At 32.4% G+C, this 21,201-nt stretch overlaps 1 protein-coding gene across 1 annotated transcript; it reads right to left on the minus strand.

Moving 5' to 3' along the window:
* Positions 1-1,335: 1,335 nt before the first annotated feature.
* On the minus strand, positions 1,336-20,275 carry LOC149479261 (uncharacterized). Its single transcript, XM_089707844.1, has 2 exons — positions 20,154-20,275; positions 1,336-3,131 (listed from the first exon to the last, which is right to left on the minus strand). The coding sequence occupies exon 2, from the start codon at positions 3,121-3,123 to the stop codon at positions 1,456-1,458; it is 1,668 nt and encodes a 555-aa protein (XP_089563970.1). The 5' UTR covers positions 3,124-3,131; positions 20,154-20,275; the 3' UTR covers positions 1,336-1,455.
* Between the last annotated feature and the right edge of the window lie 926 nt (positions 20,276-21,201).

The following is a 21,201-nucleotide window of genomic DNA, read 5'->3' on the forward strand; positions in this document are numbered from 1 at the left end:
TAAACAGAGTGACGTCAGCAATGCTGACGTCACCATCATCAGGGCAGGCGCTCATACTCGAAGTAAAACGCCTGTAGGTATTTTACTGCCCTTTTATTCCACGTCCGCCATTTTCCTGGCCCGACAGATAAACTAGCATAGAACCAGTCTGCGATCGTGACCTGCTTCCAATATTGATATACCATTGTTTATTGTTTATATCTTGTTAACACGTGATCCGAATCATAGGAAATATCGATTTAAATGTTAATTTTGTGACAGTTAGTCGAATGTATAGGGTTTGAATGAACTTTAGGAAGTTTGGGGTTGTAATTTCAATATAAAATATGTTGTTTGTAATAGCGCAAATTATGTTACATACTAGTACTTGCCTGTGGCTTCTGTTTCGTTCGAAGTTATAATGTAAATCTAATCTATCATGATACACTAAAAAAATATATTAAAATCGGTCCAACCATGGAATTAAGAAATTCGACAAACACAGAAGAAATTATGTCCAGATAATGCAAAATTTTCTTACGGAAATCGCATTTCAATCCTTCGTACACATTTTTATAAAATTTCAAATAGAGATTTATTGGGGTTTTAAACACTTTGAGAGGGTTTTTGAACTCTTTAATTTAATAAAACCACAGCATTGATATTTACCTATAGAGCAAATGCGCCAATTTTATATTCAAAAAATATGTTGATAGGAACTATATAGAATGTTAATACTTACATTAAATTGTGACTATGGAAACAACTGATTTTAATCATCTAATTTAGTCCTTGACCACGATAACGACGTCTTATTTGTGGCAAAGCTATTAAATTTTAAACGCTCTCTATAAAACTTTCGCCAAGTTTAAAAATAATAAACCAATTGAAAACAAGATATTCTCGTTCGGAATCGCAAATAGCCGATTTGAATTCCGTTATATTGATAATATTGGAACCAGTTGAATCCTTAGCCAACAGAGTTAAAAAGAAAAAAAGATCTTTTTTTATAACATGCAATAATAATAAAACACTTAACCCTAACGTTGTTTATCTTAAAAGCTTTATTCACAACCTAATTAAGTACAAAATAATATTACACATTTACCGTAACGTGGATTGTAGCAGTAAATTACATTTGTTATCAAAATTTAATGCCTTTCAAATAAATAATATCAATTTAGAATTTCATGAATTTTGCATAATAAATCATCAGGCGCATTAAAATGATTTAAATCTCTTTGTATCTTTATAAATGAAACATGGGCTTTACATCTGATAATCGACAAAAGGTTATTTACATGACTCTAATTTAAGAGTATATTTTATAGCAGAGGTAAATAAAAATGCGTGTAATAATTTTAATCAGTCTGTATTTTTAAATAACGTATCCATACAGTTACAATCTACTTGAGGCCTAGCTTAAACGAAACTTAGAATTACAATCACATTATTTGAACACAATTTTACACACATTTAGGCGGGGGTGTTGCCGAGAGCCATGTTCATACTGTTCAAAATGTCACCATTATCTGCGTCGATTTCCCACGCGAATAAACCTCCCAAATAGTTCTTCCTAACGTATTTGCCTTTTTCTGTAACTGACCTCGCGTTATCGTATGTTATTAGGTCCCCTGTTGATGGCCTAAATACGTATGGTGCTTGGGCTACGTTGTCATAGTGGAACTCCCATTTGCCTTGTGCAATTTCAGTGGCAATTTCTCTGTAATCAACCACACCGTCCTGCCATGTACCTTTGCAGGGTCCAGTCGCGATTCCAGTGAAGGGGTTATTGTCCGTATAATTATGTACTCCGGTCCACCCACGTCCGTACATAGCAACACCTACAACAATCTTCTTGGGGTGAACACCTTGAGCTAATAAAAATTGCACACCGAAGTCGGTTGTGTAAGTTTCTTTGGGATTCCATGCAGGCGCGTACAATGCAGTTTGATGACCTAAGGTGTCGTTTGACCAGGCGCCTTTGAAGTCGTAGCTCATAAGGAAAATGTGGTCCATGTAGGTTTGAGCGGCTTTGTAGTCGATCACTTGAATCTTGTCCCAACCAGCGCTGATAGCTGATGTCAGTTCGTACTTTCTGCCGGTTTCAGCGGACAATTCGTCTAACATTTCACGGAGCTCCTTCATCAATGTAACGTATACATCTCCATCTTTAGGGCTACCAAGGTCAGGATTAGCTCCCTTACCTCCAGGGAATTCCCAGTCAATATCAACACCGTCGAAGAATTTCCATGTCTGGAGGAAGTCCTTCACTGAAGCGATGAAACGGTGTCTCTTAACATGGTCGTCGAAGAAGAAGAATGGATCAGCGAGTGTCCATCCACCAACGGATGGGAGAATCTTCAAGTCTGGTCTAGCTTGTTTCAATGACATCAATTGGCCAAAGTTGCCTTTGTAGGGTTCATTCCATGATGAGAGACCCTTCTGTGGCTTCTGTAAAGCAGCCCAAGGATCGTGAATCGACACTTTGAAGTCTTCACGGCCGCTGCACGAACGTTGTAACGCTTGGAAACTTCCTTCAATTTCCTTTAAACTGTCGTTGATGCCATCACCACCACAAATTGGAATGAAACCGTAGAGCAGATGAGTAAGATTGGGAATAGGTACGCGGTCAACGGGGTACTTTCTTGGGTATACACCCCATTCAACAAAGTACGCGCCAACAACTTTTCCAGATGTTTGCTTGAATGGCTTGTGCTTCTCATCAATCGTATAATCTAAAGGCGGCAAGTGGCTACCATCTGTATCAGCTACGATAATTTCAGTAGGATCGCTGGAGCTGCAACCATCAGGATTACATAGCTCTACTTGCATCTTATAACGACCACCCTTCTTGACTTTGAATGTGGCAGTCGCTGACGCGCTTGACGGGCCAGACCAGTATTCCTTTCCATCGAGAAGCACCTTGGCGGTTTCGGCTGAGTCTCCAGACCACACGTTCCAGCTGACTGTGACGTCAGCAGCATCTTTCCTCGTCACCAATTGGTTGTAAGCCGTCGCGGCTTGGTTGACTTCTACAATCGCGAAGGTTCGCTCTCCCCACCCGAGTGTAGGTTTCCCTGGAGGGGCACACTGCGCCGCGGCGAACAGCCCGAGGGCCACAATCAGCGCCTGATGCCTCATACCGGTTCCTACAAAAAATAAATAAGTTAAAATTCGGGCACGAACCTCACATTTAAGCGTCGGCCGGGCACTGATCTCTCATCTCATGTGTTATCATTTATATACGGAGGGTATTGTAGGCCAACCGCTAACACTCAACAACCCGTATGGAATGTCATAGTGGTGTTTAACGTAATAAAAATCGTTAGCACCGTTTTCTATCCCGGTCATTGGGTCGGTCAAGGTGACGGATGGCTTTTAATTGTTTCTCCCTAATGATAATGTTTTGTCTCATAATGAGCCGAGCCCGTTATGACTAAGATGTGGAGCGTCAAATTTCGGAAATACAAACAAAGATAAACGTAAACAAATATATTAGGGTTTATGGCCAAAAAACGGTATGGGATTCGATGGAAATAAGGTTATGTACATTACTGTAACGTCCAAATCTCTGAGTAGTTAAAAATGCAAACAATGAATATTTGCAATGCAAAACAAAGGCTCCAAAATAGAAACAAAAAATGCCGTTATTCAATTTAAATTTACCTCTTAATGAACTCGAATTAAGATATAGAAAGCGACTCTATCAAATAAGAATAGCCTAATACAGAAAGTTATAAAAATAATCTTTAAATAGAAATTCAACAATATCAAATCCACAATCACTACATAGTATAAAACAAAGTCGCTTTCTCCGTCCCTATGTCCTTATGTGCCTTTGTATGCTTAAATCTTTAAAACTACGCAACGGATTTTGATGCAGTTTTTTTAATAGATAGAGTGATTCCAGAGGAAGGTTTTATTATATAATTTATTAGGTTTCAGACAAAGCGGGCGAAGCCGCGGGCGGTAAGCTAGTATGTCTATAACTTGCAATAACACCAGTCTTTTAAAAGCTGTTTGAATAATATTCGCATGTATGTGTCAAAACAAATTAATTAATGAAGCCTATCACATATTATTGTGAATATTCTCTTTGTTGTAATAGTCAGAATAATATATTATATACTAGCTTTCCGGCCGCGGCTTCGCCTGCGTTTTCAAAGAAAAAGCATAGTTCCCGTTCCCTTGGGATTTCCGGGATAAAACCTATCCTATGTGTTAATCCAAATCTAATACCATCTACTTATATGTGTGCTAAATTTCATTGTTATCGGTTCAGTAGTATTTGTGTGAAAGAGTAACAAACATACATACACATTCATCCATCCTCGCAAACTTTCGCATTTATAATATTAGTCGGAAGGATATGGATAGGATGCAATATTTAAATAGAATTGTAAATACCAGATTCACAACTTATTTACTGTTAGTCTATATAAACACTTTTGACTTAGATTTTCATATATTGTCATTTTAACTGAAATTATACAGTTGCATATGCCTATACTTACCTGTTTGTGTTAAAAGTATTATTAAGCAAATGTATATCGTACAATAAAATGACGTTCGTATTAAAAAAATATTTAACTGTTATTTTTCGTATCAAAAATATTCATAAAAGTTTTAAACGCATAAAAATAACGTATCGTACCTATTATCATCTCGATGCTCGCATAATGTTTTAATGCAAAACCAATTAAAATTTTCACTTACTTTTTAATATGAGGAATTAAAGGTAATTTTAAGTAACATACTTTTTATTATTTTTGCATATTTATCCTATAAAGGCTATACTAAAATCGATTATAATATTATCTACATCTTCTTCTTCTTATATATAAAAATGAATCGCAAAATGTGTTGGTAAGCGCATAACTCAAGAACGGCTGAACCGATTTCGATAATTCTTTTTTTATTATATTCCTTGGAGTACGAGGATGGTTCTTATGTAGAGAAAACGTAAATATGTACCACGGGCGAAGCCGGGGCGGACCGCTAGTTTTATATATTAATCATTTTTTATTAAACAGACCATCTTAAAAAATCTTAAAATAGTTATTCTTTCTAAATTGTAGTATCTATTTCTACAAAAGAAATACGTCTCACTAAATATTTAATCATAAGCAAACATAGACGAACAGTAACCCAACTAATTAAACTATAAAATATTAATTACCTTTAACTAATAATGTACGGTATAAAAATCCACTCATTTATCAATGATCAATGATCTACCGAACAATCGATCTATTTAACTGTAAAAGAAATTGTGCTTGACTTTAAGTGCATTCTAAATCTTATCAGGTAACTGGTACATAATTAGAGCTTCCGTTTATGTCTAGAACTAGTGCCATACCCCGACTTCGCACACTAATCATGATGGAAATTTCGTGGAAATTTCGGATGAATACTGACTTTGTATGTAATACATCTTTGAAAGAAATAATGTTTATTTAACCCCACAAGCCAATAAAAATAAATAATAATACATGTACAGAGTGGTAAAGAACCTCCGCCTTTCAAGAAGTCGGTTAAAAAAGTAAGCGTGGTGTTAAAAAGGGTATCTGCGATTTTATTTATGGTAAAACTAGCTGAGCCCCACGGTTTTACCCGCAGTGCTCCGCTCCTATTGGTCTTAGCGTGATGATATATAGCCTTTCTCGATAAATGGGCTATCTAACACCAAAAGACTTTTTCAAATCGGACCAGTAGTTCCTGGGATTAGCGCGTTCAAACAAACAAACAAACTTTTCAGCTTTATAATATTAAGTACTTAACAATAAAATTATGTATTTAGGCAAATACAAGAACGTCTGGGTACTTTCTGACAAAAAGAAAAAAAACTTTTATTTTAAATAGAAATAACATACCAATTCATTTACAGTCATTTGAATATTGTGAATGCATTCACTTTCATAAAATAAACACAAATATTATCTCCACAGATATATAGATAGTGCGAAATTAACAACTATTGAATAATTCATGAATTTGTTTTGTAACAAGTTTGTGTTGAGTCCTAGACCTTACAGTGTAGGTCCCATGAGAGATGTGGCGAGCAAGGTGAACGAACTATAGCTAAGAGCATAATATTATCGAGTTTTGTATGTAAAATTTAAATCAGTATTTATCTTTCTGTAACGGTGCGTTTACACCAAACAAACAAACAAACACCAAACGAACATTTAGAGCTAGAGCCTAGAGCTAGAGCATTATTTCGTGTTCTTTTATTGTTAACTAGCGACCCGCCCCGGCTTCGCACGGGTGCAATGCTGATACTAAATCACACTAAATACACTACAGAAAAACTGTGAACGTTGTATATTAAAAACATAGCGGCCCGCTCCGGCTTCGCACGGGTATAAAATATACATATAGCCGGGCGGCCGGCCGGTACCGCCGCAAACGCTACGTCCCGCAATTTTTAAATCTGTAATATCTTCGAAAATATTCACTTAAATCATACAGTGTAATGGGCCATATAGATCTATATTAAATGAACAATGTATTCAAGGTGTTTAATGGGTTAAGGATTAATGATGTATTGGTTAAAATCGCTTCGAAAATTAGCCATTATTTATCGTAAAAAGTATATGACAAAAAAAAGTTATTGTGGGTTATCCATAAGAGATAGACATATACCATCGCGGACTTTTCTGTTGACCTTTTCAATGTGTATAATACTTAGTACATTATTTTGATAAAACTCCTAGGGTTCAGCCTGCGTTTGCAATGTAAGCGGAAAAAATGTAATTTTTTACGACATCACATTAGAAACCTCAAAAATAACAGTACTTCTCCACTATTTAATGGATGTTATTATACATATAAACCTTCCTCTTGAATCACTCTATCCATTAAAAAAAACCGCATCAAAATCCGTTGCGTAGTTTCAAAGATTTAAGCGTACAAAGGGACATAGGGACATAGGGAAATAGGGACAGAGAAAGCGACTTTGTTTTATACTATGTAGTGACGAAGTGAATTCAGTATAGTTCAGTATTAGAACATTGCATGGAATCTTTTCGAACGCACTAACAACGAAAGAATGTTCTACGCTTGTTTACACTATAAGAATTTGACATGATTGGGGCAGAATGAACATTCTCGTTTGATGTTAATGCACCGTTAGGAGAAATGGCAAAATAATAGAACAATACTTGTAACCAATCTACAGACATACAGACATATTATATCTTACTAAAAAAAACCGATCCTTAATTTATACACATATAACGTACCACATTTACAGCGGAAAGGGACATATATAGGGAATATGCATAAAATTTGAAATGGCCTAAAATATTTTTTTCTCGAATAATTATTATCGTAATATTATAATGAAAAGGATTTTTTTTATTTACTTATTATTTAAACCCCTAAAATAATATTCAAAAAGTGCAAAATAAGGGAGCGAAATTCATACTTCCAAAACGCGCCACCACTGGTCGAACGAAATGTGACGTCATCTGACAAGACATTGTATTCATCACTCCAGAGTTTGAACTGCTTAAATTTTTTAAATGTTTTAAATTTCATTTATAAAAATATCTAGAATATTTTGAAGCCCATTAATATTTTTTTCTACGTTATAGAATAGTAAACTATTAATTTAAGACAAAAAAAGAAAAACATGAATATTCCCCATTCTGAAGCTTTTGTGTTATTCTGATTCATAACCTACATTGATCATCAAAATCTGTCCATTGTTTTACGCATGAAGAGTAATAAACAAACATACGTACAATTCTTACAAACTATCGCATTTATAATATTAGTAGGACATTAAACGTGTCAAAATTTCTGCTGAAATATCAATACAATGAAATGTATTGATTATCTTTGTATAAGTGTTAGATAAGCAGTGAATTTCCTACAAAATAATCTTATCTAGATCTATGTTTTATCAACTACAGTAGCGAGCCGTCAATACAACTAAATAGTATAATAATATTATTAATTAGGCTTTATCTTTGATTATATACTCACTTGTCTAGCTTATATGAAATGTTTTTTTACACGCTTTATATTAGCTTCACCTGTATGTTTGTAAATTGTAACCGACTTCTTTGGGCGCGATTTTGACCCACTTTAAACGGCCAGATTTCGTTCAAACTTTGTAGATTTATTTAGGACCGATGACAATACACTAATTTGATAAAATAAATAATAGTTAAAAAAAATAAAAAACACGCGTTTTATAGAAAACCGAACTAAAAGCGTGTTTTTTAGTTTTTTTAAACTACTTATTATTATTTTTAATGTGTTACATAGTAATTGTTATTGCAGAAATTTTTATTATGTGTGATATTAATTTAAGCAAAGAACCTATAAATTAATACTTAGTAATCCTTTTTTTATGTTTTTGAAAGATTACTGTTGCCCTTGTTGGTATTTTTTATGGATTTTCTAAGACTTCACGTAGCGAAGTATGGACGTATTTTTAAGATTAAATTTAAGTATTTTTAAGTTTTTGATTACTCACCCTTAAATACGATACGTATGAAATACTAATATCAATAACACTTTAGTTTTAGAAAATATAATAATCACAATAAACACTTAAAAGGATTCTTACATACATTAGGACATGCGGGCAAGCATTTAATAACTGACATACTTAACAATTAGATCGTCAATAGTATCAATAAAAATTATAATTAGGGTTCCTTTTGTCAATAACATTTTTAATATTACCGATACCTTATCTATACTAATATTATAAAGCTGAAAAGTTTGTTTGTTTATTTGAACGCGCTAATCTCAGGAATAATTTAAAATAGTAAAAATAATATACCTAAACCGAAATTTTACAACAAATGTCGTTGTAAAGAAAGCATTAAAACCGTATTTATTAGATTTCGTGCTTTTTTATACTAAAAAACATTGTTTTTAATTGTGATGTAAAATTTTAAATATTGTAAAGTAATTTTGAAATAAAATAATATCTAAACATAATATAGTGAATTTAATGATGTAAGTACTTGTTTTAATTTGCATACTTTTTAATGATTTGAGCAAAATTTATTACTAGTATTGTATGAAATATAGTCCTGAATTTTGTTTTCAACTTTTTGAAGTGAAACTTCTTTATAGGGGTTGGAAAAAAATTTAGTGTAACATTTTTTCGTTACGCGTGACATTTTTCCGTTACGCGCCATCTTTTTCTTATCGCTACCACGCGTGATTCGACGTATTTCTGTAAAATTGCATATCGCTCATTTGCGACAAGAACGTGTTAACGAGCATATGTATCGTTATGGAATAATGATACAGTAGAATCCGTCGCATCGCGCTCTACTTGCTGCTAAAACGCGATATTTCTAGCTCCAAAAATGACCGAGTTATGAGGGAAAAGGTCGGCGACTATCGGTTTAGCGAAATCTCTTTTTGCTCTTGAATTTAATGCAAGAACGGTTTAAGTCAGTTGTCGCTGCTCCCTTGAGAAGGAAACTGCTGCCCGATTGCGGTAAAAACGTAACAGCTTATTGTATCACGATTTTGCTGAAAGGTAAGTACAGCTTTTTGTTTTTTTACTGATTTATATTTGCAGCTATAACGGGACATTTGTATGTGAGTCATTATTGTAGTAAAAATAGTATTCGCATGCTACGGTTTACATAGGATTGTCCCGTTGTTGCTGAAATAAACAATGTTTTTTGTTGGTTAATTTAAGATGTTCCGTTACAGTTGATAATAAAAGTACAAAATGTTTGGTATTTATGTTGGTTATCTCAAGTTAACACATTCTTGATAAAAAATAATACATTTTTACAACGAATACGCTACAATGTTGCATTATAAATGATAAAAATGTTGTCTGATTACTTAATTTATTTTTCAGATGGAATCACGGTCTAGGAAGCTTGTAAATCTTGTACGAGAAAATATTCATTATTTTATTTTACATTCACTTAAGTTAGAAAAACGAAAAGATCATACCGATTCTCGAAATACAAATGAATTAAACAATCAATTTATTTTATAGCATAAACGAGTAAAAAATACCACTGAATAAAGAAAAATGAAAAAAAAAATTACAAATCAGTTAAAAAAATGCAAGACAGTCCTACGAATCGAAAGCATCACAAAAAAAACTGTGCCGCCCCGTCAACTAAAAGAGAATCCTGCAAGGAAACCTGCATTTTCAAGTGTCAATTTTTTTTCCGAAGAACAACACCGTGAAATACTGAAAGATTACTGGAATTTAGGAGAGATCAAGAAGCTGTCTCGAGACAAGAACCTGTGATTTGTTGCTAATATGTTTATTTGATTTATGTATGACCGGGACCCGCAATAAAGATTAGTTTCCTAATATTACAGAGATAATCAAAATATAAAACAAAATCGTTTTCCCCGGCCGAATGCTTGCCGTTTTGCAATTTTGATGCAGTTTTTGTTAATAGATAAAGTGATTCAAGAAGAAGGTTTATATGTATATTATATAATAGCATCCATAAATAGGTGAATGAACTGTTATTTTTGACGTTTCTAATGTGATGTTGTAAATAATTACATTATTTTCCGCCTGCATTGCAAACGCATTCTGAACCCTACGAGATTTATCAAAATAATTTACCTATTTAACACATGAAAAAGTCTTCAGAAAAATCGATGGTATCAGGATTGCACCCGTGCGAATTCGGGGCGGGTCGTAATATTATATATGCCAACGTTTGTGAGTAAAAGTAAAACAAAAAATATTAATGTCTGGTTATAATTGTATATTTTTTTAAATGTGTATATTACTTGTATTTCAGAGAAAGTTACACAATAATTTCGCAAAAATATCTTTCATTTTGTAAAACAAAGTACAAAAATAAAAAGATTTCTACTACAGTAACACGTTTTAATTAAAATTTCCAATACATTTAGATTACTGATTATCAATAAAACGTAACAATACGACATAACTTGTAAAGTTTTAGATTTTTATTCAATTTTTTTTTCAAGAAAAATGATACATATCTGTTTGTAACGCAATACTGCACACTTTTTACAAGAAAAACGCAACAAGAAGGGCCCTTTCTGAAATAAATAATCATAATAAATTTAATAACCGACTTATTGTTCTGAATACAATTTGATTCAAAAAAACGAGAACGTTTTAATATGTTGTATTGAGCTGAATAGTCTAAGCATAATAATTAAAAAGTTACAGGAATTTTAAACTTTCAAATGCGTTTTCCCAACAATTGAGATTTTGACTTTGTCACGTTATAGAAGCAAATGAGCGATATAGTAAATTATTTTTTGAAAAATAAGGTCATAAAGAAGTTTCACTTCTTACGTGTGTACACTAGTACACGCACACATTTTTTTATAATTAGGACGGAACCACATAAAGGGGAAGTATATAATCTCCGATTGATCTTATGTCATATTACTTATGTCTAATCGTTTTTCAAATTAACCAAATGATTCAAATCTAAACTATGAAAAATACGTCACGTTGTAAATATTTTGATAAGAAATGTTTATTTTGAAGAAATATGAGTAGTTCCGATTAAAAGAAAAGCAAATTTCAAGTAATGTATGCAATAAGGAAAATTATCAATGAGCTATCCAAGTGATTGATGTCAATAAAATTGGTCTACGAATTTATTAACACAGTTTTAAAATTAATAAAAAAGACGTGTGGCACTCGGGGACTGCCGCGGTAAAGCTATTTAGCCCAGTCATATTAGGGGTTTCACCTCGGAATGAAAGATAATAAGCTGGAAATTGGTAAAAACCTTTGTTTTGTTACCCTAAATATTGTCTCAAAAGTCACAAATGCTATCGTGTCCGCGTCTTAAGATATTGAAGGTCAAAGGTCACAAAAAACGATTTTTCGCGAATATCTCGGTTCCTATTGCTTAAATGATATTTTCACCTATTATGAAAGTTGTAGAGTATAAAATTTTCTACAACTTTTGTCAAAACTTTTTTTTTATACGATCAACCGTTTTTGAGGTAGAGCGCGAAGAGTGCGCAGCGTACTGTCATATATTATGAGCTAATGCAGGGTCAAGCGTGAGTTACGGTTATCAGTACGTTGTATAAAGTCAATTATTGACAAAAAAAATATAATTATTAAGCAATGCCCATTATTTCTGTACTTATTCTTAATTATTTATATTTAATTATTCAACTATTATAGTATATTATTAATTCTGGATTATCTATTTTAGTTATATTTTAAAATAAAAAGACAGTAAGGAAATATATTTTAGATGTACCTTTATTTATCATTAAATATGGCATGTTATACATTTATTAAAATGTGAGTTTAAATATTAAAATAATTTGTGAATCGAATGAAATTGCGAATGGAAGCTAGTTATCTTCTTCTTCGTCGTCTTCTTCTCGTTGTCGGTCTAAAATATTTAATTCATTGTCATCATCCTCATTATCGGTCATATTCATTTCCAAACCTTCTAGAATTTCAGGATCGTATGTGCTTTCTTCATCGGGATTACTTGGATATAGTGGAACGTTGAGGCAAGCTTGTCCATTGCACTGGCCACAAGCTAAAAAACATAGTAGCCCTGATTTTCTGCATCCACAGCGGGAACCACAACCATTTTTGCAATTGCAAATATTGTGTTTAGTAGTTCGGCTGGTGCTGGAGGTAATAACGTTGTTATGGGCTCCAGGATTTCATTTTCAAGCTTCCAGCCCCATTCTTGAGGTTCTAAGTTCTTCCCTAGCCACGTTTGAATCTGGTAGTAGACACGATTGATATGTTGACGGGCTGCTACACTTGTTGGTGGAAGTGTTGACAATTGTACAGGTTTATTTAGTATTTTAATATTTAAACTCACATTTTAATAAATGTATAACATGCCATATTTAATGATAAATAAAGGTACATCTAAAATATATTTCCTTACTGTCTTTTTATTTTAAAATATAACTAAAATAGATAATCCAGAATTAATAATATACTATAATAGTTGAATAATTAAATATAAATAATTAAGAATAAGTACAGAAATAATGGGCATTGCTTAATAATTATATTTTTTTTGTCAATAATTGACTTTATACAACGTACTGATAACCGTAACTCACGCTTGACCCTGCATTAGCTCATAATATATGACAGTACGCTGCGCACTCTTCGCGCTCTACCTCAAAAACGGTTGATCGTATAAAAAAAAAGTTTTGACAAAAGTTGTAGAAAATTTTATACTCTACAACTTTCATAATAGGTGAAAATATCATTTAAGCAATAGGAACCGAGATATTCGCGAAAAATCGTTTTTTGTGACCTTTGACCTTCAATATCTTAAGACGCGGACACGATAGCATTTGTGACTTTTGAGACAATATTTAGGGTAACAAAACAAAGGTTTTTACCAATTTCCAGCTTATTATCTTTCATTCCGAGGTTGACCCCTTTTTTTACCTAATTTCACTGGGCTAATTGCATAGCGTGCCTTCAAGCCACAACTCCGCGCCCGTCGGAGTGGGAAGCGTGAGGTTTTTTCGTTACGGAATTTCTGGATTCGGTCCCCGCGTCCAAGGCCCGCGATAGAATCCATGCAATAGCTTAATAAATAATTCTTATGTTTATGTAGATTGTAGATGAATCAGGAATTGAGAACTTTTAACCACTAAAAAAGAAAATATATTTAACTACCCTAAAACAAGTAGATCCTTCTTCTTAATTGATCAACTATCTATCCTAACACCTTTAACGATTATTCAGATTATTTGTCTGTTTTCTGAGACACAGGTAATAAATAACCTAGTTCAGAAGACAGAGCAAAATTGTGAACCGAATATTTAACATTTGCTAATAATTTTATCTCCTTAATAAAAATAACCATTGAATCGAGAAAACTAAGAACTATTGAACCCATTTCAAATATCAATTTAATCATTATTCCCGAGGAATATATAAAAATTAAGTAACAAATGCAACATACGACAAACATCAGATATCGAGTTCAAAAACCTTCGCATGTGTCCATAATATTAAATTACAATATGTTCAAACGATGCATTTTTAAATTTCTTTTCGTATGCCAAAGACCCCTGTTTTGAGTGGAGTATGGGCAGGTGCGTTTTATTATAAAACGATCAAGATATGTTTTAAATTACGTTAAAGTGTAGAAGTTCAAAACAAAAAATACAGGTATAATATTGTTTGTTACTTTGTAATACTAAATTTAATAAAAAACATATCTCATTGTACTATTTCATGAAATAACGAAAACCATTATCATAAAAGCATATTATATTAATAATTTATGTCAACTCAGAAAAGCTAGTAAAAAATATAGCGTTTGTAACCTTTATTTTAATCTATACTAATATTATAAAGCTGAAGAGTTTGTACTTTGTTTGTTTGAACGCGTTAATCTCAGGAACTACAGGTCCGATTTGAAAAATTATTTCGGTGTTAGATTGTCCATTTATCGAGGGAGGCTATAGGCTATAAATCCTCACGCTAAAACCAACAGGAGCGGAGCGATGCGGGTTAAACCGCAGAGCACATCTAGTGAAATATGTAAGTACTTATTAAAATCGATTCAGTAATTGATTGTTTTTTTTTAACCTAACAAAAAAGGAACAAACCGTCCAATCTTCCCTCCATAATGCATAATTTAAAAAAAATAACAAATCTATTTTTTCTATTTATTTACAAATTATTAGAGATTTCCAAAGGCAATGCATCGCTGACCTGTATTATGTATAACGGGTCATTGACCTGAACTTGAAAAAACCGCCCACAAGCCATTGTATGCAAAACAGTGACACACAAACATTCTTATTGTTAATTGTAACAAATTCGATCGCATATAAGTAGCTTTGCGGTTCATTTGCAAAATTAAATTATGTGATTGACTAATTTTTGTCGCATTGTTATTATTTTCTTGTGTGGTATTTTACAATATTATAAGGGACTTTTAATATTTAATCGAATAAAATAAAGATAGTCAATTTAACCGGCTTTGTCTATTAAATTATGTTGTCGTAGTCATGTATGTATTTATGCACTATATTATAAGCCATAAAATACATATTTGTCTGTATATGTCAACAAAGTTGCGAACTTCAAACTTCTACATGATAGCAAATAACATCGCCCGATTTTTATCGATTCATAATTAGCGTATGAAAAAAGTAGAAAACATGTAAGTATATTATGAAATCTTAAAAATAAATATATTTAAAAGAGTTCTAATAATCAGATATTTCGCTTTTTAAACCCAAAACCCTACAATTCTTATATAAACTACATAATATTGTAAAAGGTCAAAACGCATCTCAATTATGAATAGTTCCCAATTAAAATCCAATCAAGGCATTTGAAATCCGGTTGCAATAACAATATACAAAACAATAAAACGTTGGTCTGTCTCCGATAATATACAGACAACACGACAATCGCAGAATGTCGAGGATGAGACCTTTTGTTTATAAAACCCTACTAATATTATAAATGCGAAAGTCTGTGTGGATGTTTGTTACTCTTTCACGCAAATACTACTGAATCGATTGCAATGAAATTTGGTACCAAATTAATTAATTAGGTAGCTGAAGACCCAGAATAAGACGTAGGCTACTTTTTATCCCGGATATCCCTGCTGCTGAAGCTGCGGGCGGAAATCTAGTAGGCTATAAAATAATAGGCGACTAAATGAAATGTCCTGTCTTTTTTTTATATCGCCCTGATGTATGTGGCTCTTACAAAAAATCGTATTTTAAAAAAACTGAAGGATTTATTCAATCAAAGTTCTGTAACTAGCGCTTTGGATTCGTCATGTAGCAAGGTATCTATTAAGACCATCAGTACAGAAAGTAATGTCTGTAGAATCAACTATGTTCTCTGTCTCTTTTACTTTCTAATTGTTTGATATCGGAAAGAAAAGATTAATATAATATTATAATTAAAGATTATTATAATTGGTTGAAAAGATGCTGACAAGATTGACTCTAATATTATAAGACATGTTGTTGAAAAGAAAATATTTAAAAAATTGTTAATTATAGAGAGATTCAAAATTCTGTGTTATATCTCGATAATGTAGTGTCGTCTATCTGGAATAGCGTAGAGTTGCGAATGGGGAACAAAAATAAAATCTAAAAAGGACATACGATTTATAAATATTAAGATTAGGCTCATGCTCATACTTTCAATCTAATTATTTTTCTTATAGTAATAGCATATTATAGTAAACAATTAAAAACAAAAAGTCACAAATAAACACGTTAAAGACGGCAATTAAAATATGAATTTTAAAACACAATAACCCGTATTCGCGTCAATCATATCAATTTTTTCATTGATAAAACCGTAGCCTTGTAATTTTTACCATTCTTCCATCATGAATACGGGTCTTAAAATCATATTTAAGGCCTTACAAGGCAAAGATTTTGAGCCATTTTAGATATAACTTCAATTATATTGCACCTGTACTTAGTATTGACCTGTATTTGACGCGGCTTAGCTTTTAACAGAATTTATTTAAGTAAGAAAAAATGCTTTTTTCACTATTAAATAGTTTTATCAAATTATTGAGTTTTAGCTAATTTCAATAAGGTTGGTGAATATAGAATAGAATTTCTAATAGTTATTTTTTATCATGATTTTAAGCCCACGCAATAAATGTGAAAGTTTGTGTGCTTGTTTGTTTGTTACTCCAGCACGCAAAAATTGCTGAACCTTTCATGAAAATTGGCACACACATAGAAGGTAACTTGGATTAACACATAGGATATTTTCCCCGAAAATCCGATTGGAACGGGAACTATGCGGGTTTTCCTTTGACAACGCAGGCGAATCTGCGGGCGAAAAGCTAGTTAGACATAATATATCTTGACGGGCCACTTCCGGAGCGCTAATAACCTATCTACACTTTTTTACTATTTTTATTAAAATATCATTGGCTTCAAAGATCTATTTCCCATAGCGATACATTAAGACCAAACGCGAATGCCCATTCGAACCCCACTATATGTCACATTATTTTAGGGTAAACAGGCGTAGAACATTCTTTCGTTGTTCTTAGTGCGTTCGAAAAGATTCTATGCAATGTTCTAATACTGAACAACACTGAATATGAGTTTTCGTTTACACTAAAAGATCAAAAAATGCTCTTGCTCTAGCTCTATGTTCGTTTGGTCTAAATGCACCGTTGTACAGACGATGTATTGATATAAACAAAAGCTTATACAAATGTTAAATACGGATTCAATCTAATAATCATAACTCAAATACAATTATTGTGTCATAGAACCTTAACATATAAACCTACATTTATTGCCACGTGTGTTTTCATTGATTTAACCGTACTTAATCTTCTTATATATATAAAAATGAATCGCAAAATGTGTTGGTAAGCGCATAACTCGAGAACGGCTGAACCGATTTCGATAATTCTTTTTTTATTATATTCCTTGAAGTACGAGGATGGTTCTTATGTAGAGAAAACGTAAACATGTACCACGGGCGAAGCCGGGGCGGACCGCTAGTAATTTATAAGTTTATGAATAAAGTTTGTTTATACAAGGAGGAACTAAATTTATTTTTTGATTCGTTGTAAACAGATTATGATTCGTTTTTTCTTTCATAATATACTAGCTTTCCGCCCGCGGCTTCGCCCGCGCAGTCAAAGAAAAAACCGCATAGTTCCCGTTCCCGTGGGATTTCCGGGATAAAACCTATCCTATGTCCCGGGGTAAAAAGTAGCCTATGTCCTTTCTCGGGGATCAAAATATCTCTATACCAAATTTCATGCAAATTGGTTCAGTAGTTAAGGCGTGATTGAGTAACAGACAGACAGACAGAGTTACTTTCGCATTTATAATATTAGTATGGAAGTATGGATTACCTATTTGTCAGCACAATAATTATTATTAATTAGTCAATAAAATAAGGTATTTTTCGTATAAATAAACGAATTTGCGAAATTCCGTTGTATCTTAAATCGTCGGTTTAAAAGCAATTTATTAAAGAAACAAAATCTTATCTAACGAACAAGATGTGAACAGATGGATCGTGAAATGTCACTGTTACAATATAATTATTGACTTTTTGCACGTGGTTGCCATAGTAACCATGTTACTAATACAGATAATATATTCTATACGAACACTACTTAGTGCTTAAGATAATCTTTTTTAACCGACTTCAAAAAAAGGAGGAGGTTATCAATTCGGCCGGTATGTTTTTTTTTTTTTTTTTTTTTTTTTTTTTATGTATGTACACCGATTACTCCGTGGTTTCTGAACCGATTTACGTGATTCTTTTTTTGTTCGATGCGGGATGGTGTCGAATTGGTCCCATAAAAATTTTATTCGGATAGGCCCAGTAGTTTTTATTTTATGAGCATTTTTGTCTGTATTTGTAAATGTTGCAAGTGCAAGTTTGAAGTCGGTTGTTTTTAACGCAGTTATTGACTTGTCATTTAATTAATTATGAGCAACACAATTTATTTAAATACCATTATTATTTATGATAAACCTTGTTTTCAAATGTAAACATTCAATTATTACGTGTGCGTATTTACGATACATCATAAAAAAGTATCAAAACATTAATTATCATTGTCTAAAGAAAAATCACGCGCCGAATTGTGAAAATAAAAAAATATGAAGAAAACAACAAACAAATAACACTGCAAATTCATTGCATTTGTTACATGCAAACGGGTTCATCGTTGTTTATATAAGATCATTGACTTAACAAATTCCTTAATAATCCAATATCTTCCTTATCCAATTGAAGTAAGGTGCAATTTCCAATAAATTGCATCACAATTGCTTTCATATAGCAAGGGACACATAACGGTTATTAACAGTTATAAAATGAAGTAATAAGCCAAATCCTTTACTGATATTAAGGGGACAGTAGTTTCTCATAAGTCATTTATAACATAAGATAAAAACTGATCAAGCCATGAATTATTTACTGTAAAAATGTTAAAATTATTTATCAAGTGAGTTTATTAGAAACATGATAGAAATTTCATATAATTTCATGCAATAAAAATCTTTGATGAACAACTCGTTATTATTATTCTAAATATTTTACAATTAATTTCCCAAAGATAAAGTTGTTTTTGGTAAAAAAAAATCTACATTACGAACAAAGCCGCGAATAATAAACATATTAAAAAAAAATCTACAAGCAATGTCGGAAATAAAAACCAGTTAATACGAAACGAATCCTCGTAAAACACAATAACAGTTCAAATAAGTCGGTTAATCACATTCATCGCTCCAAATTCATTCAAAACTAGAACTGAATAAATTAATCAGTACAGTCACTTGGAAAAGTCGTAAATATTAATTTTTTAGTACCTACCGACTATTAGTTTTATTTACGTTTGGAGAACCGTGTTTTGTACGATTATAACTAATTGCTGATAGCAACAAAGAAAAATCTATCAGAGTACCTATAACACTAGTTTCTTTTATATGATTTAAAGGCACAAAAAACATAAAATAGTTTCGTCTTTGTACCTACATTAAGTATCGCGTGGTTATTAAAAAAAAAATTGAAGTAAAAACTAATTAGGTTTTAATAATACATGCGCAACACAGATAAAGTAAATACTGGATTAGATATATAAAACGTAATTGTTTATTTAAGTAAAACCATGTAAAACGTAACATTTTCTTCGGTACACGGCAACAAACTTCGAATCTCCAGGCGGATGTTAACAAAAAATTTATAACTTTTCTTTTCCAAAATTATTACAGGAGTATGTTTCTCTGATAGAAAACTTTTCGTAACGATTGTACATTTTTGTCTTTGTTAAAAAAATACCAACGCAAATCCTACGTGTACTTTGTATTTGTTTATCTTATAAGCTTATAATATTTAGAGGTTTTCATTTGGTTTTTATACATTTTGGTATTACACAAGCTATATACATATAAATATTCAGTGTCAAGGCTACATTCACTTTTTAAATAAAATTTATATAAAATTAATAAAAACTACTAACTACCGGTTTAGGAACGTCTTGCAAAACCGGTCATATTTTGAGTTTTTTTTTTATATCTAAATCTCTAAAATACAGGTCCATCAAGAGGTAAAAATATTGGCAAAAATACAAAGTATAAATTATCTAGCCGAAGAACTTTAACTCACAAAACTGAAAAATCACAATTAATTAAAATAAACACTTATCTATCTCACTGTACATGAAAAAAATAATACGTACTTTAATTTTGTATGTATGTGCGATGCACCTGCGCGCGCGCCGGCCCTATTGCTACTGTGCTCTATGTCTCGGGTAGATCTTAATGATTCAAAAGGGACTTAGACATTAGTATTACAGACACGTCTAGTTGACATTGCTGGCCGTGCCAATAAAAATGGCGTACAAAAATTTAAGATTCTTTTGTTTTATTCTTTCCTCAATAGTGTTAGTATAGTGCACAAATGAATGTGTGAGTGAAGTTCCGTGTCTCCTTGTGGGAATGGGGCAAACGTATGTCATTTGTATTTTTTTTGTGGGGTAAACTTGTAAATATATAGATACATATTATGTAGATACCTACGGCTCCGAGCTGTAAGTTATGTCGGATTCTTACCGACTAAAACCCCACTATGTTCCGTCGAGCCGCTTTATTGACGGGGCCGCAGATATTGGGTAGAATTCTTCCGCGACATGTAATAGCTGTACCTATTCGCATTACATCGCATACATGAAATTGTTATGTGCCAGAGCTGTTAGTTTGTAACTCAAATCCTGTAACTGTAATAAATTAAATATGAATATCCTTTTTTCATTCTCAATTTTCCTATTCTTCCTAATATTAACCAAGACACTTTAATACTGTTACGTATAAATTACTATAGTCGATATAGTAATTTATATAGGTACGTAATAGGGAATCATACATATTATAAAGAATCCGTAACTATTCAATCAGTTACCATCGCACATTTCAAAGCCTTTTTCAATTGAATCAGACAAATCAGTATTGTTAAATTTGAATTCGTAACGAATTCAAACGAACCGCTTCACAAAGGTTTCATTTGGTCCAATGCGTTCACGCCATCTAACTGAGTCATACAAAATTATAGTTAATGTCCAATTGTTTAGAGAAATAGTGCTTTTGTTTGTTAGATATTTAATATTTAATAGACTTAAATGAGGACTCTCCTCAATAAAAATAAAAACTCCTAAATAAAAATAAAAAAAATGTTTGAGGACACCCGTTTGGAACGTAGTTCCTTTCGTTATGAAATAAATACTATAGGGG

The sequence above is a fragment of the Colias philodice genome, chromosome 20 (assembly GCF_061535455.1).
Source record: "Colias philodice isolate Cphi_HAF_F1 chromosome 20, ilColPhil1 Martin Lab GWU primary, whole genome shotgun sequence".
Classification (NCBI taxonomy): domain Eukaryota; kingdom Metazoa; phylum Arthropoda; class Insecta; order Lepidoptera; family Pieridae; genus Colias; species Colias philodice.